This window comes from Emydura macquarii, unplaced genomic scaffold (assembly GCF_026122565.2).
Source record: "Emydura macquarii macquarii isolate MOO-44397 ecotype Brisbane River unplaced genomic scaffold, CSIRO-AGI_Emac_v2 contig_1146, whole genome shotgun sequence".
NCBI lineage: Eukaryota > Metazoa > Chordata > Testudines > Chelidae > Emydura > Emydura macquarii.
In genome coordinates, this window is record NW_027131283.1 from 21069340 (window position 1) to 21086483 (window position 17144).

The 17144-nt window shown below is 41.2% G+C and overlaps 1 protein-coding gene across 3 annotated transcripts in view; it reads right to left on the reverse strand.

Annotated features, from left to right (window-relative positions):
- The window catches only part of SAMD3 (sterile alpha motif domain containing 3), a 74312-nt gene that overhangs the window by 51735 nt on the left and 5433 nt on the right, over window positions 1-17144 (reverse strand). For 2 of the 3 annotated variants that reach the window (XM_067546796.1, XM_067546794.1), the window contains exons 2-3: window positions 2104-2210; window positions 1204-1393 (exon numbers count right to left, since the gene is read on the reverse strand). In XM_067546796.1, the coding sequence (XP_067402897.1) occupies window positions 1204-1393; window positions 2104-2182 (269 nt within the window). In that variant the 5' untranslated portion in view covers window positions 2183-2210. Of the gene's footprint in view, window positions 1-1203; window positions 1394-2103; window positions 2211-2361; window positions 2401-17144 lie in introns of those variants that run through there. The other variant, XM_067546795.1, reaches the window with a different exon arrangement.

Genomic DNA, 17144 nt, shown 5'->3' on the forward strand with positions numbered 1-17144 from the left:
TGGGCACAGACTTTTCCGCCCAGTTCTGCTCCATTCCCTCCAACCTGTCCCTGTTCCAGTCCTGCCTCATCTCTACCCCCCCCCCCCCAGCTCCTCATTTAGTCAGTCTCCATTTCTCAGTTTCATCCCAGTCTCTCTGACCAGCAAATCCCAGCACCTGACCCTCCCCCTCCAACTCCCAGTCTGAGTCCACACTCTCTTTCCCTCTCCTCCCCCTACCAGCCTCAATCTAAGTATCGGCCACCCCCAGCTTGCAGCCCCAGTCTCCCTGCACCTCCTTGTTCTTAATCGACTCCCCCTCCATAAGTCTGGCTCTTGTTCCATTTGCATTAGAATCAGGCAGCTTCTGCCTCCACGCTGCCAAGCAGAGGATTCACTGAAACCAAAGGAGAGATAGGCCCTGTGCTCTCTGTTCAGGTGCTCACAGATGAACCTGGCACAGCCCACAGCAGGTAGAGCTCCTGCAATTGCAGGGAAATTCCAGCTGAGCCCTGGGCTGGAGCATGCCCAGTTGTACGGATAGAATCTTTGGGAAATTTGGCTGGCAAAATCTAAAAAAGGTATCTACTGAGCATGCGTGAACCGAGATTTTTTCAAAGGTTTACAACCTGGCCAAATTTGGGCGGATTTTTCCAGAATGATAAAAGGCCCGTCCCTGACACAAAGGCTGCCCCCTTCCCTCCACCAAATGTCAAGTCCCCTCTCCAAACTATGAGTCGAGAGTATTTAAAAGAAAAGGTCCCACAATATTTTATTTTTAACAGGGGCAAGTCCCCAGAACTTTGTAACGTGGCAAAACATTTCTCCATAGCCTCATACTCAGGAATGTCTGAATTGTTTTGGAAGATTTTTGGAGGAGGGAAGGGAAGGAGTGTTAAAAATTAAGCCTGAGTCAAACACCCAGCAGGGAATGTTTCAGCTAAAATGGTTAAAGTCTGGCAAAGTTATAAGCAACTGAAAACAAAGTCTTGTAAGGATAACCAGCCGCACCTATAATAAACATGATATAAACGTTCCTGCACAAGTTAAAACCACAAAATATTAACCAAACATTTCTGCTGGGGTTCAAATTGTACAACAGTTATATAATTTAACTATATATGGAGCTATGGCTATTAGCTATGGAGATAATAAAACACTGAGGGAGTATTACAGCTGTACGTAAACAGAACAATAGTTTGTCTCATGCATAGACAGACTCACCCACTGTTTGCTTCTGGTGACTTTGGAGGGGCTATTTCACAACTGTAAGCAGAAGATTCTAGCCCATTATTCTGCTGCTGGTATTTATTAATCAGATCCATTAGCACTGCTTGGTGCCCAATTTTCTTCACCAGCTGCTGCACCATACGATCATTAAGAGCCAGAAGAGCTGCTCCACTCACCTCTTCCTCTAAAAATTTAAGAGAAAAATATCCTTACGTGTTACTGTATAGTAATGTTCTGAAAACGTAAATATAACATGATGTTAGAAAGTAGGTGGGTCTCAAAAGACAAATATGGTTAGTTATTCTACATTAACTGTAACAAGAGATCATTTGTTTTGATTACTATCCCTTCCAAAAGGCTGTGCCAGAATTTTAACTTATTTTACAAATTAGTGGCTTGACATGAAGCAATCAGCGAACTGGATATTCACAACATATTGGTATTTTGTTAATGAAGGAAACCATTTTAGAGACTGCACAGCATCGCTGAATGCGAGTCTCTCTCAGTCCTTCGTACTATATTCACTATTCATCTATATTCATACATCAAAGTTGAATCACTTCAGACAAAGGTATGAAACATAAAATATTCCTAAACAAATGCTGATAAACCCAGTTTTGTTTCAAGAAGATGTACATATTTATAGGTTTTCAGTCTCTCATATAACTGTTCTTTCAGACTATTCATAATAAACCTATAGCCTCATATTGATTTAATCAGATCTGAACCAGTTCTCTCCCTAATAAATTCTGTTAAAAGCTGAAGTTATCCTCTGGCAATTAAATACAAACATACCCATAAACAAGAAGTTAGCAATTAAAAAACAGACTATATATTTTCAAGCAGAGAGGCAGGAAAAATACACATTTAACAAAAAAACAAAAAAAGACTTACCACGAAACTTAGGAACTAATTCTCCTAAATTTCTCTGCACCAACCAGTTGCAGACTTGATCAACTGACCAACTTTCCATCTTCAGGTGCTGCAATAGTAAAATTCCACTGTGGAATGAAAATATAAGATTGTTTTATTTTTAGGTTCCACTCCAGAATCAACTTCCCATGACTACAGAATGCTCAACCTTTTTGAGGCAGTGTTACATTTACATGCTCTGAGTAAAAACATGTATTGAGAAATAAAACAGCTATTTACCTGATAAAGTAATACCTATTTCAAGCAGCCACTTTTCCCAATTCCTTCTTTTCCTCCCTGGTTTCCCTCTGTTCTTCTAACAAAAAACCTCATTCTTTCTAACACAGAATGCTACCTGATCCTGTACCATTAACACCCAGGTTTCCACACAGAGAAGAGAAAGGTGTGAAATTCACCACCACCACGCTCATCAGGAAATGGTTGACATTTTACAGAAAGAAAAAAAATGTGATCAGATAAGAATCTGTCACATATATGTTTCTAGTAAGTAGAGCACATTAACCCTCTCTGCACCACTGAGCAGTTATTCAAATGAACACTTAAATCTTGATCACAAACAATTAAGGGCAATAAAAGCCTCTGGAAAATCCAGGGGAGGGGCAAACTACTTTTGTTGTTCACCATTCACACATTCTTTCTCAGGCTCAAACTATTGATAGGAAATGCATATCAGATGGAATGTAATGATATTAAAGCAAATAGAAGAGCCCGTTCTAGGAGGGGCTCATTTCCTTCAACTCCTATTTGATGGGACTGAGCACCTTCCAAGATCTAGTCCTTACACACCCTGCTTGCTTGTACCCAAATCTTTTTATATTCTATGGGTCATATATTCCTTCTCTAAAGGGCTTGTCTACCCTGATCTTCTTGTTTGAAACAAAGGTAAACCACACCATTGTAAGTCTCTTCTTACACCTTCTTACATCACAGCTACATTAGGAGTTTGCACCATTTTTGGGGGTTTTTTTTAAAGGAAAGCCCTAAACAGAGATTAAGGGCCATTGCCAACTGAAATGCTTTCAGCATTACAGTCCCTCCCTTCATAATAGCTTAAAACAAGGTTCTTACATTTATTATTGATTGATTTAATATGCTCTTAAATTGGCCTTAGCATGCCTGAGATGGGCAATAACTTTAAATAAATAAATGATAAAAATGAACAACTGCATTGGAAAGACTTGTACAGAGAGATTGCCTTCCCACCTTTATGACTGTTTTACAATTAAACTCTAGTGACACACCACTGCCATGAATTCTTTTTAATTTTTAATACTAAATTGATGTAATCTGTCTCTGATGCATGGAAGTCAAGCACTCACTGAATTCCATGGCAATTCCCAAAGAGCTGGAGAATTAGTTTCTAAGTAGTAAGAGAGGGGACAACACCGGCTGACTCAAAAAAGCTTTTTGGGTGGGCTAACCATTTTCCTTCTAGGGAACATTAGGCCCAACATTTTCTTAGAGTGCTGCAGACGCACATAAGGTTTTGATTCTACAATGAATTCAATGTGGGCACAAGAGTCTGCCCATGTGAAGCTCATTACAGGATCAGAGCCACAATTCATCACACTGTAGGAGGGCAAAAAACATACCAGACTTGAAAACAGGCATTTTACATGTTACATGCTTCAATACTAGTTCTCCTCCAAAATTAGGGGTTTTATTAAATTAAAATAATTTAAAGTTCATCCACCTCAGATCAATATTCTGCAGAAACTGAAAAGGGTTAAATTAAAAAGGAATGTCTTTCTGAATTACAAGAGTGGATTTAATTTGATATGACACCAGTAGCCAAACAACTCCTCCCCCAGGCTAAGCACCAATAACAGGGTGTGAAAAGTCATTATTTGCTGAGAGCTCTGGTGTAAATTAAAAATCACACCTTCCTGTCACACTTCTTGCTTCCTTGTGAAGAGTAGGACAGAAAAAAGCCTTAAAAAACTTGAAAGATAAAACAGAACGCAGAAGTTACTTTCCTTAAGAGCCAAACAATATAAAAATAAAAAAGTAAGAGACACAAAAATGGGAAACTGCCAATGACCCATACTATAAGAGCTGCATTTTTTTCAGGTCAGACCAAAGCAAGCCAAGAAGTCAAATATTGCAGCTAACTGCAGGTATAAAAAAAAGATGCACATGTAGCTTGTGTGGTTATCTATTTTGTATGCAAATGAGTCTGTGCATGGAAATACAGGTTGTGCACATGATTTTTAATAGTGGCAGTTTAGAGGAGTCATGGCTAAAAACTAGACTTTAATGCATATATATGCTCATTCCATACATACATTTCAAAGTGTTTAACAACCACAGCTTAGCTTGCTTACAAATGCTTTAATACACTAAAAGTAATGAGTAGGGCCCTACCAAATTCACAGCCGTGAAAAAGGCATCACACACCATGAAATCTGATCTCCCCTGTGAGACCTGGCTATTGTAGGAGACACCAGATTTCACAGAACTGGCAGCCAGAGAGCAGTGGCTGCTGGCTGGGAGCACAGCTCTGAAGGCAGTGTCACTACCAGCAGCAGTGCAGAAGTGAGGGTGGCACGGTATGGGGGGGAAAGGGACATCACTTTTGGGGATCAGGGCTGGCCTTTCAGGTGGGCGACCACCAGCACCCTGTGGTTGGGGGAGGACACACACACACAGCCAGCCCAGGGCCCCTTTAACTCCCAAATGCTAGGTCTGAAGCCGGGGAAGAGCAGAGCTGGGGGCTTCCCAGCCGGGGGCCCCTACTACTGGATTATCAGCTGGAGCCCAGTGCAGATGGGCTGGGAAGGCATAGGCCCACCTGCGGGAATCTCCCCCGGTTGCAGGAAACTCCGTGGCTGCTGGCTGGAAGCCCATCTCTGAAGGCGGCAGCAGCGCAGAAGTGAGGGTGGCATGGTATGGTATTGCCACTCTCACTTCTGTGCTGCTGTTGGCGGTGGCGCTGCCTTCAGAGCTGGGTGCCTGGCCAGCAAGTACCCTCCTGCTGCCCAGCTCTGAAGGCAGCAGCGCAGAAGTAAGAACGACAATACCATTACCCTTCTACAATACCTTTGTGACTCTCCCCTTTTGGGTCGGGACACAACCTTCCCCCAGTTACAACACCATGAAATTTCAGATTTTAATAAATGTCTTAGTTTCAGATATTTTTTTAAAAATCCTATGACCATGAAATTGATGTGAATTTGGTAGGGCCCTAGTACTGGGGGAGAGTAGAGAGCCCACCAATACTCTGGCAGAGCTATGGAGCAAACCAGAAGGACTGAACATGGATCCAGATATGCAGATTCTTTGCTGCATTATTATTATTCACCATAGAATGTGGGGCTTGAAGAGGCCTCCAGGGGTCATCTAATCCAGTGTCCTGCACTGAAGCAGGATCAAGTTAAACTAGACCATCCCTGACAGGTGTTTGTCCAACCTGCTCTCAAAAATCTCCAGTGATGGGGATTCCACAACCTGAAAACCTGTTCCAGAGCTTAACTACCTTTACAGTTAGAAAGTTTTCCTAATATCTAACCTAAATATTTCTTGCTGCAGATTAAGCCCATTACTTCTTGTCCTACCTTCAGTGGCCATGAAGAACAATTGGTCACAATCCCCCTTATAACAGCCCTTAGCATATTTGAAGATTTATCAGGTTCCCACTCAGTCCTTTTTTCTCAAGACTAAACATGCCCATTTTTTTTTAACCTTTCCTCATACATCAGGTTTTCTAAACCATTTATCGTTTTTGTTCCTCATGTTTATTACAGCAGAGCTTGAGGACCAACTAAGAATGGGGCCCCATTGTGCTAGTTACTGTACAAACACCGTAGTAGACAGTATATTTATATACTATCAATGCTTTAAAAGCAGAACAAAAAAAGCCAGCGGAAGCAATATTGTAGCAATCAATGTAGGCCATAAAGTACAGATTGAACTCAGCATAAGTCCTCAATTTTCAAGAGTTCCTGCCTGTTTATGATTACTGCAGTACAGCGTTAGCACCCATTTCTTCAAACAGTTACTACTGGGGAGACTGCCTATTAGTCCAAGCTGCCTCATGGACATCAGCAGAATCCCACTGACATCTACAGACTACTCATGACAGTGAGTGCTTTTAGAATCAGTCCTTTAGGAGATTAAAAGGTTGGGAGTTTATTTTCTTAAAGCAAACTAAGTTAGATTTAAAAAAAACAAAAAGTAGTCCTTCAGTTTTTGAGCGCCTTAGCTCCAAAACACCTTTTCTGATTCAACTCTTCTGAATAAATCTTATCATGGCATAACAACACACCAGTGAAATTTCAGGCAGATTTAGTTTTGAGGATTTTTGTGAAAGTAGAGAGGGGAAAAAACAAAAACCACAGAACATTATAATGATTATTTTATTGCAACCTTGACTATGAGGAAGCTGTTTTGCCAGCTAACAGTGTTATTTCTTGGTTAGACCGGCCCAATGGCTTCCAATCCTTTGAGAAGAGAAGACACGAACCCCCAAATAGGTACGTGTGCCCCAATATGAAACATTTAAAAGTAGTGCAAATCTAAGAGTAGGCTGACTCAGTTGGTGGGGGGACAGGGGTGGAAGAGCACTGTCACAAAAGGGAGTTCAGGATGGAAAAATAATAAGTGTGGTGTCACTGTTAACTTCTAGGAGTTTGGAGAAAATTCTAGTAGTTGAAGACGATGGTACAGCTAAGGCCAGGACTACATTATAAACTTTTGCTGGCATATCTATGTAGGTCAGGGATTTGAAGAGGTGTGATTTGTGACTTGACATAGTTGTGCTGGCAAAAGTCCCTAATGTAGACACACCGGTCCCCTAAAAAACTGTAAATATTTTTTAAGAAGTTAAAAATAATTCACACAGCCTCTGCATCCCAGGAATCTACTCAATATTTTGGCATCTCATATCTTACTTCCAACTGATGCAATATACATACTTTATTTACAGATCTCAAAACTCTTTACAAAGAAAATCATACAGTTTACTGATAACGTTGATGTCAGAGAGGTCAGAGTTAAGGTTTTCCATTATAGTACAATGGTGAGAAATGTGATGTGTGGACAAAAAACATTTATAGAAAGGTGGAAATCTGTCAGTGAAAGTGGCAGGTATGGTGAGAGAGGATAAAGTATGTTAAAGAAGAACTGTATAACTTAACAAGATATTCCCTTGCTTCAATCTAAGACCTTCTGATGGAAGGCAGACAGGGAAAATGCCATCTTAAATACGGTTACATATTTACACCATGAGGAGCACTTCAATGTGTAGACCAACCTTTTAAAAGCAGACAAACTTTTATTGACAAAGAGCAACCACCACAAAAACAAAATCCCAGCAACCTCTTGCTGACATTCTTCAGGCACATACTGACAGAGCATTGCATTAAAAGCTCACAGAAACTCATGATTGCAGAATATCACTGGAATTCCGATTCCCTGCTTCAGGCAGAAGCACTCTTCAGAATATGAATACCTTATAATCTCATGAAGAGTGACTGATTCAGAACAGAAGACTTTTACAGGTTGGGAAAGAAAACTACATAGAGTGGGCTATACAAAGTGAATGTTCTATACGTTTTGAAATACAGCATCATATAATTTTTTCCATTGCCACATGTAATTCACTTTACATTTCGTATTAAATATGCATGCCCAGAGCCTCCCGCTGCCCATTAACAATGTTCGAGAATAATCCAGATAAAAATGAAGGAACTCTGTATTTAAATTAGTCAAGTTAAAAAGTCAGGCCATTGACATAGTTCAGCAGCATATGTCATCACAATGTCATTTAATTCTTGTAATTTGAGTAATGCAAGAGTCATAAACAACAATAATGGCTACTTCCTCTTTTTTATTCATTATCTAAAAACCTGAGATGTTTAATAAAGATGTTATAACTGAACATTTCAGGCTCTCTTAAACATTTACTTTACAATAGAGTTGGAAATACTTAAGACTACTGAGACCTAAAATAAATGTGCACAAAAAAGAGCAATTTGCATGTGGTACTTCAAATATCAATTTTTAAAGAAAGTAGTATGTAAGACAGTGAAGTGTGGGAACTGCTGTTCTAGAGAACTGCTTGCTGAACTGTCTTCTATCTTTAGTATTTCTGCATCACATACATTGTTGAACAAGTAACCAGAAAAGCAGTTACACTTATGATATATGTTTCTGTCATCTTAGCTACCATCGTTCAGGAAGATATAGTTCTTACACTGATGGGAAAACTCCTTCCATCGGCGTAGGCTGTGTCTAGATAACAGGGTTATGCCAGCATAGCTATAGTGACATAGCTATGCCAGTATAGCCTCTGTAGTGTAGACATACCTTAATTTCAACTGCAAGGCCAAATTCTGCCCTCCATTATAACTGTACTACCACACTAATAAAAATAGAATGCACAGGTACAAAAGGTCAAATCTGGGGGAAAAAATAGGTTGCCCACCTATTAATGGGGCAGAATCTGTCCTGCAGAACCTTTATCACAGGCAATAAAGGACAAACATGATTTTCAGATTCCAGCTTGAATCAGATGCTGGCAATTAGAGAAAATAAATCTCTCATTTGTAAACTGAGCAAACTTGATCTGGAAATGATTAAGATGTAATGAACACAGAATCAGACAGTTTATTTAAAATCACTTTTTAGAAGAGAACCACACTAAATCAAAACCACAAGGTTGCTGTGGAAAGGAATATTAAAATTCCATTATCTACAGGATCTATAGTCCCATATGAAAAATCAGGCATATTGAAGGACCTAATTACAAATCCAGTTGTCCCAAGAGCTGGAGTAGTAAAATCTTCTAGTGTAGACAGAATCACTGAGTTCACATTTGGGGTACATCTACACTGCAAAACAACCAACAACCAAACACCACAGCAGTGAGTCTCAGAGTCTAGGTTAACTGACTGGAACTCATCCTACAGGTCTAAAAATAGCAAGGTAGATGTTCCTGCTCAGGCTCCCAGACCCGGCAAGGGGGGAGGGTCCCAGAGCCCCCAAGGGGAACACCTATACTGCTATTTTTAGCCCTGTAACACGATCCCTGCAAGCCCAAGTCTGTTGACCCAGGTTCTGAGACCAACTGCCAAAGCTCTGTTTATTTTTTGAAGTATAGATCTATTCTCAGTGATATTTTTGCCCCAAAGTGTGAACATCTCAATAGAATGTCAACACCACTGAACATTTATTTCACTGTTCATTATCTAAGGGCTTGTCTACACACAGAAGTTGTAGCACTTTAATGATAACAGAATAGTTAAAGCAACAGTGTGGACACCATTCTACCGGTATAAAGATGCTTCTACGGGCAAAGTTTACCCTGTCTGTACAGAAGGGGAATAAGCTATATCATGTAAGGCATCTTTTACTGATATAAATGTGTCCAGGCTAGGGCTTGTACTGATTTAGCTATTTTGGTAAATTACAAAAATAAATAAATAAAAATCTTTCATTTAAAAAAAATATATATATATCACACATATCCTTAACTCAAATAGTTGTAACAATATAAAAACTGTGAACATCAGGCCTAACTAAAATGCTTTTGCAGTGCGGTTCCATGGTGTTCATTTGACATAATATTCCCCAGGAACAATGCTACAAGTTGAAGAAAGTTCAACTATCTTCATCTTCTCTAGCAGCTATTTGATTTTTTTTAGTTTATAATGCAGGGAGGGTTGGACAATTGATCGTTCAAATATTTTCAAGCACTAACTTATTAGAACAGTAACAACAGTAATAAAAAGAGTAGGACTATGGTTTCCAGTGCCTCAGACAGATACTTATGTCTAATTACAAAAAAACATGTTACTTAATCACATTATTCTAACTTAGAAAAATGCAAAACACAACAACATGAAGTTGTAAAGAATGACACCGTGGTGAAATCAGTAAGGCATGCCACTGCCTACATTGCGCTTTCTTGCTGAAATATTTGAGCAGGGTCAAAAAATTGGCAATCAATAGATATTATCTGACCAGTCAATTGACAGACTTGCCAAGTCTAAATCCAGGACATCCTCGTCTTACCACTGAATAACATGAACAACTGTTTTCTGGGAAAGTCTCCGTTTCCTAGGCAGTATCCTAATACAATACACACCCTTGCTATAAGGAATCCCTCAGGAACCAAGCTCTTTGTTTGTTATAGCCAGGGGTTTCGTGTAGCAAGAGAGCCGCTGTGTGTGGGGTGGGAGGGTGACAATTTCTCCAGCCTTGAGCCATCAGCACCTGCTGCAGCCACGGGGCTGGAGGGGGATCCAGGGACCGGGTTCATCATATCTGAAGGTTTGTTATTATGAAGGGTGTTATAGCAAGGATGTACTATATAGAGTTTGGATGTCTGACCAAGCAATGTTACCCTTGCTCCTCCTCTGCCTCTTTTCGTGCTCAGCAATATAAGCCAGACTCTCCACTGAATGATGTTCCATCTCCTCCTGCTATTTTGCAATATAGGAAATGCTGGGATTTGCAGAACTCCATTGCCCCCACTCAGCTCAACTGGCAGTCATCCAGACAGATGGTGCATTATGGCAGTTTAGACCCAAATGCAATGCTTAATTTGTGCCAGGGCTTGCCATGTCCGAGCCCTGGCAACTCTAGGCTTGGCAGGTCAGTTATGAAAGTAAAAAAATTGCTTGAGCCCCGGCACCTCTTTCATTACAATTTAAGCCTCTGTGATTAAGTCAGACAGCTACCAGAGAGTGGTGGAAGGCCTAAAATGGTAAAAGCCCTTTTTCTCCATAAACTGAAGAGGTTACCTCAGGTCAACTAGGGACACCTGAGTCCAATTAAGGGCTGCCTGAGACCTTTAAAAACCCTTTTCTGGTTGGGTGGGCATGTGAGAGTGAGAGAGGCTGCAGCACAAAAAGCTGCTCTCCTTCCTAAAGGGGAAGAAACCACACTACCAACTGTTTGGGGGAAGGTTGGCACCCAGTGGCCAGCATAACAAGGCAACACCACAGAAGTGGGGCAGGGAAAGGGATTCCTTTTTTGTTTTATAAAATTGTTTGGCTAAAATTACTCCTTGGGCCTACCCTGAGGCCCACCTTGTAAATAATGAAAAAAAAACCCTTGTGACGAATGAAACTCTCTCAGGGGGGACCAATTTACTCCAGGCCCTCACTGCCAGAAGGGGAAACGCTGAGCCTGGCGAGGCGAAGGAGGTGCCTTGCCACAGCTTCCTTAAGGTATATCTATGATTCTAAGGTGAGAGTCCAGACGCCCAAAATGGTCATGAAGCAACCACTACATCCTAAAAAAAAAAAAAGAGAGTCCTGTAGCACTTTAAAGACTAACAAATTTAATTTCTGCTGTACCCCCCTTCATCAGATGTAAGGAATAGAAATCAGATAGGAGGTGTGTATACACACACACACACACATATACATACACACACACACACATACATCCAAGGGTAAGAACCAACAATGGGGAAGGTAGCTATAAGCAAAGTCCATTCCGTTAGAGTAGTTGAGGCCTATTCACAACCATTGATTAGAAGGTGAGAATGTGTGAACAGTGACAACTACTTCTTATAATGAGAGAACCATTCCAAGTCCCTATTTAGACCCAGTTTGATCGTGTCAAGTTTGCAGATGAATTCCAACTCTGCAGTTTCTCTTTGAAGTCTGTTTTTGAAGTTTTTTTGTAGAAGTATGGCAACTTTCAAGTCAGCTACAGAGTGTCCTGGGAGATTGAAGTGCTCTTCGACTGGTTTACGGATGTTACCATTTTTTATGTCTGATTTGTGTCCATTTATTCTTTTGCGTAGTGACAGTTCGGTTTGGCCAATGTAGATGGCAGTGGGGCATTGCTGGCACATGATGGCATATATTACATTAGTAGATGTGCAGGTGAATGAGCTCCTCATGGTGTGGCTGATGTGGTTAGGACTTGTGATGGTGTCACTAGAGTCAATGTGTGGGCAGAGCTGGCAACAGGGTTTGTTGCAGGGATAGGTTCCTGGGTTAGCATTCTTGTCGTATGGTGTACGGTTGCTGATGAGTATTTGCTTAGGGTTGGGGTGCTGTCTGTAAGCAAGGATAGGTCTGCCTCCCACAGCTTGAGCGAGTGAGGGATCATCTGCTAGGATAGGTTGTAGATCCTTAATGATGTGTTGGAGAGATTTTAGCTGGGGCTGTAGGTGGGTATTGTAGTTTTAAGAACGTTTTATGGAGATCCTGTAGGTGTTTGTCTCTGTCTGAGGAATCAGAGCAAATCCGGTTGTATCTTAAGGCTTGGTTGTAGACAACAGATCGTGTAATGTGTCCAGGGTGGAAGCTGGAGGCATGAAGATATGTATTGCTTGGTCAGTTGGTTTTCGGTATAGGGTGGTATTAATGTGACCATCCTTTATTTGTATTGTAATGTCCAGGAAGTGGATTTCTTGTCTGGACTGGCCCAGGCTGAAGTTGATGATGGGGTGGAAATTATTGAAATCCCAGTGGAATTCTTCGAGGGACTCTTTCTCCTAGGTCCAGATGATGAAAATGTCATCGATGTAGCATAGGTAAAGGAGAGATGCTTGGGGATGAGTTTTGAGGAAGCGTTGTTCTAGGTCAGCCATAAAAATGTTGGCATACTGTGGGGCCATGCAGGTGCCCATAGCTGTGCCACTGACTTGAAGGTATAGATTGGCTCCAAATCTGAAGTAGTTGTGGATCAGGAAAAAGTCACAAAGTTCAGCTACCAGGTGTGACATATCATCATCAGGGAAAATGTTCCTAATGGCTTGTAGTCCATCTTTGTGTGGAATGTTGGTGTAGAGAGCTTCTACATCCATAGTGGCTAGGATGGTGTTTTCTGGGAGATCACCGATGGATTGTAGTTTTCTCAGGAAGTCAGTGATATCACGAAGATAGCTAGGAGTGCTGGTGGCATAGAGCCTGACAGTCCTTCTCTGAAAGTGCCAATGCCTGAGATGATATGGCGTCCAGGATTCCCCGGTTCATGGACCTTGGGTAGCAGATAGAATAACCCTGGTCAGGGCTCAGGGGGTATGTCTGTGTTGGGTCCTAAGAAGATAGCCCTACAGCCTTTTCCCATTATTGGGGAGGTGTTTGCCAGAGTGTCTGTGGATATTGTGCGGCCACTCCATAGACCTTCCAGAAATGGGAAGAAGTATATTTCAGTGTTGGTGGGTTTCACCACAAGGTACCCTGAGGCTATAGCTTCATCCAATTTTGAGGCTGAGACAGTGGCCACAGCTCTGTTTACTATTTTTAGCAGAGTGGGTTTTCCCAAGGAAATCTTGTCAGACCCTGGAGCCAGTACACACTATTGAGCTGACTGAACCCTTACAACTGTTTGTTACCTCCATAGTAAACCTTACAAAGAAAAAGCCTGTTTTAGCTAAACATGATTTTGCTGTTAATATTAGGGCCAATGTTAAGTCTTGTAATTTGCTGCTAATGCCAAAAACTGTAGAAATGTACCATGTGCCTGATACATTGTAAAACCTTCAGACCTGTTAAAAGCTGTGATGATACAAAACTGAAAAGGGAAAGTTCCTATGATGCATTCAGCAGTGTCTAGGGACACCCCTTTCTGCATCAATTTTGCGTGAGGGGTGTCACACTGGCTGGATAAAGGTTGCCCTTGAGGTGTATTCAGGAGCTCTGATTACTCCCTTCTACACCAATCTCGCGTTGGGGGTGTCATGCTGGTTGGATTGGGGGGAGGGGGGACATTTATTATATTGTTTGACATTAGTATGTCAAAATCATAATAATTTATATAAGATATGCCATGTCAGGTACCGTTAGAAAGGCTATGATGTGCTAAGTAAGATGATAATGTTTATGTTCATTTGTTATATGTGTAATGGAAGTTATGGATATGTTTGATATATCTGTATTTCAAATAGTGCTGTCTGGGTCACACCCCAGACAGGATGGCTGCAAAACAAAAGCCTGCTTAATGACCCATTAAGAAATTCACAGATGCAAGGGGCCCAGGGGAAGAAGCCAGGGATATACCTGATGAGTCACCAGGACTTGCTCATGTGACTCTGGACTCCATTTTGGTTCCTGTGAAATTCCACAAGCAGCATGGAAAGGACCAGGGGACATAAAAGGCAGGGCCTGGGAGCCATTTTGTCTTCAATCGGGTTCAGCCTTCAGCCACCTTTCTACCTTTGGATCAAGTCATTTGCAACTGAAGCTGTGAAACAAAGGACTGAGACCCATCCAGGTATTGGATGTACACCAGAGGGACTATACAAGCCTGCAAACTCCACAATTCTTCTAGAAACCTGATATATACGGACTTTCAAATCATTTGTATGTATCTGATTGCTTTAATCCCTTAACATTTCTCTTATAGTTTGTTTCTTTCTCTGTATAATAAACCTTTAGATTTAGTTACTAAAGGATTGGCTGGCAGCGTGGTATTTTGGGTAAGATCCAAACTTATATTGATCTGGTACTGTGGCTACCCTTTTGGGGTCAGGAGGAACCTTTTTGCTAAAGAGCATAGAGTTTAAATAACTGGTCTCTTTACTGGACCTAGTGGCTGATTGGGGGCCGGAGACTGAAATTCAGTAAAGGGGGCTGTGTATTTGTGTACTTGCTTCTTGATAACCGGTTTGGGGAATCAGAAGCATAGTATGTGGCTGGTTGGGAAGTCTGACTTCAGTATCACCCACCAGTGTTGGGAGAAACCTTTTGCAGCCTGCCCTGACCTTGGCATTTTCAGGTGGCTACCCTGGGCACGGACACGGCTACCCCTCTGGAACTTTTCACTACATCCTAGTTACAAAAAGCAAAACAAGAAAACTTACATACACGTCTGGGACAAACACTCTCCACCCTCTTCTCAAGCCTCCCAAACACCCAGCTAACCCCATCAAGCTGCCAGTGGATGCAGTTCCTTTAACCCCCTCCTCCCCATCAGCTCATCTCCTTGCAGAGTTACTCCTTTGCCTTAGCATGACCCAGTGAGGATGCATCTGCTGCACCCTCCCAACCTCTTCTAGTGTGAAGGAATGAGACTGGCCCACTTTACTGAATCTGGATCTCTTCCATGGTAATGCAATATAGAGAGAGCAACAAGTCTGACCCTTTGCTAAAAGATTACACTGAGACACTTGCATCCAACTTTAAAATAAGAGTACCCCGCTGTTTAGGGACTTGAATCTCTATTGTTTTGTACTATCATGTTTCAGCTTTTAGCAATTCCTAAAAACTGCTTTTCAAGTTGGTGACCAGAAAGCACCAGGCTTACATCAAAACCTTAAGGTTGATCTTTGCAGTTCTGTCTCTTATTGCCCCAGGAGTGGAAAAACAAAGTTCAATGTGTCTTAAACACTGTATAACATAAGCACTGTATAATGCATAGCAAAGCACTGCTCAAATCAAACAACTCAAAATATACAGAATCAGAAATACAGAGCCAGGGAGATAAAAATTAAACATGTGAGAGAGAAGACATGTAGAGCCCTAAAAATGTAGGACTGGAAGGGACCTCTAGAGGTCATCTAGTCCAGCTCCCTGTGCTGAGGCAGGACCAAGCAAACTTAAACTATCCCTGACAGGTGTTTGTCCAATCTGTCCTCAAAAACCTCCAGTGATGAGAACTCCACAACCTCCCTCATAAGATTATTCCAGTTCTTAATTATCCTTATAGTTGGAAAGCTTTTTCCTAATATCAAACATAAATCTTCTTTGCTTCAGATTAAGCTCATTACTTCTTGTCCCACCTTCAGAACACTTGGAGAACAGTTGATCCCAGTCCTCTTTGTAATAACCCTTAACATAGTTGAAGACGGTCATCAGGTCCCCCACCCAGTCTTCTTTTCTCAAGACTAAACATGCCTAGTGTTTTTAACCTTTCCAGATCAGGTTTTCTAAACCTTTTATCATTTTTGTAGTACTCCTCTGGACTCTCTCCAATTTGTCCAAATATTTCTTAAAATGTGGAGCCCAAAATTGGACTTAATACTCCGGTTGAGGCCTCACTAGTGCTGAGTAGAGCATGACAATTACCTCCCATGCCTTACATAGTACACTCCTATAAATATATTTACTCCAGAACAATATTAGCCTTCTTCACAACTGCTTCATATTACTGGCTTTGTATACTATTGGTATTGTTCTCCTTGTACAGGTCTTTCTCTTTTGGTCTCTTTCTGCTGGCCTCTGTGTAGCTGCTCTTACATTATCTTAATAACGTTCTGAGGAGCAGAAGAGCTTGAATACAAAAATTCAGCATTCAGGATATACTTTATCCTTTCTGGACACAGTATTTCAGCTGCAGCTTCATCAGAGTTGAGCAGAATGGAACATCTATCTCCCATGTCTAACATATGACACTCCTGTTAATACATTCCAGAATATTAGCCTTTTTCACAAGTGTATCATACTGTTGACTCTCATTCAATTTGCAATCCACAATAATCCCCAGATCCTTTTCAGCAGTACTACTGCTTAGCCACTTATCCCTTGTTTTGTAGTGGGGCATTTGATTTATCCTTCCTAAGTGTAATACTTTGAACTTGTCTTTATTGAATTTCACCTTGTTGATTTCAGACCAATTCTCCAACTTGTTAAGGTTGTTTTGAATTCTAATCCTGTCCTCCACAGTGCTTACAACTCCTTCCAGCTTGGTGTCATCCACAAACTTTATAAGCATACTCTCCACTCCATTATCCAAGCCATCAATAAAAATATCAAATAGTATCATACTCAAGACTAACTCCAGCAAGACTCCATTAGATATGGTCCCCCCATTTGACAGTGAACCATTGATAACCAGTCTTTCAAAGAGTTTTGCACCCACCTTACACTACTTTTATCTAGACCGTATTTCCCTAGTTTGCTTATGAGAATGTCATGTGGGATGTGACAAAAGCCTTACTAAAATCAAGATACATCATGTCCACTCCTTCCCCTCCCCCATTACCCCACCCCCAATCCATTACACCTGTAGCCCTATCAGAGGAGGAAATTAAATTGGTTTGGCATGATTTGTTCTTGACAAATCCATGCTGATTATTATTTATAACCCTATTATCCTCT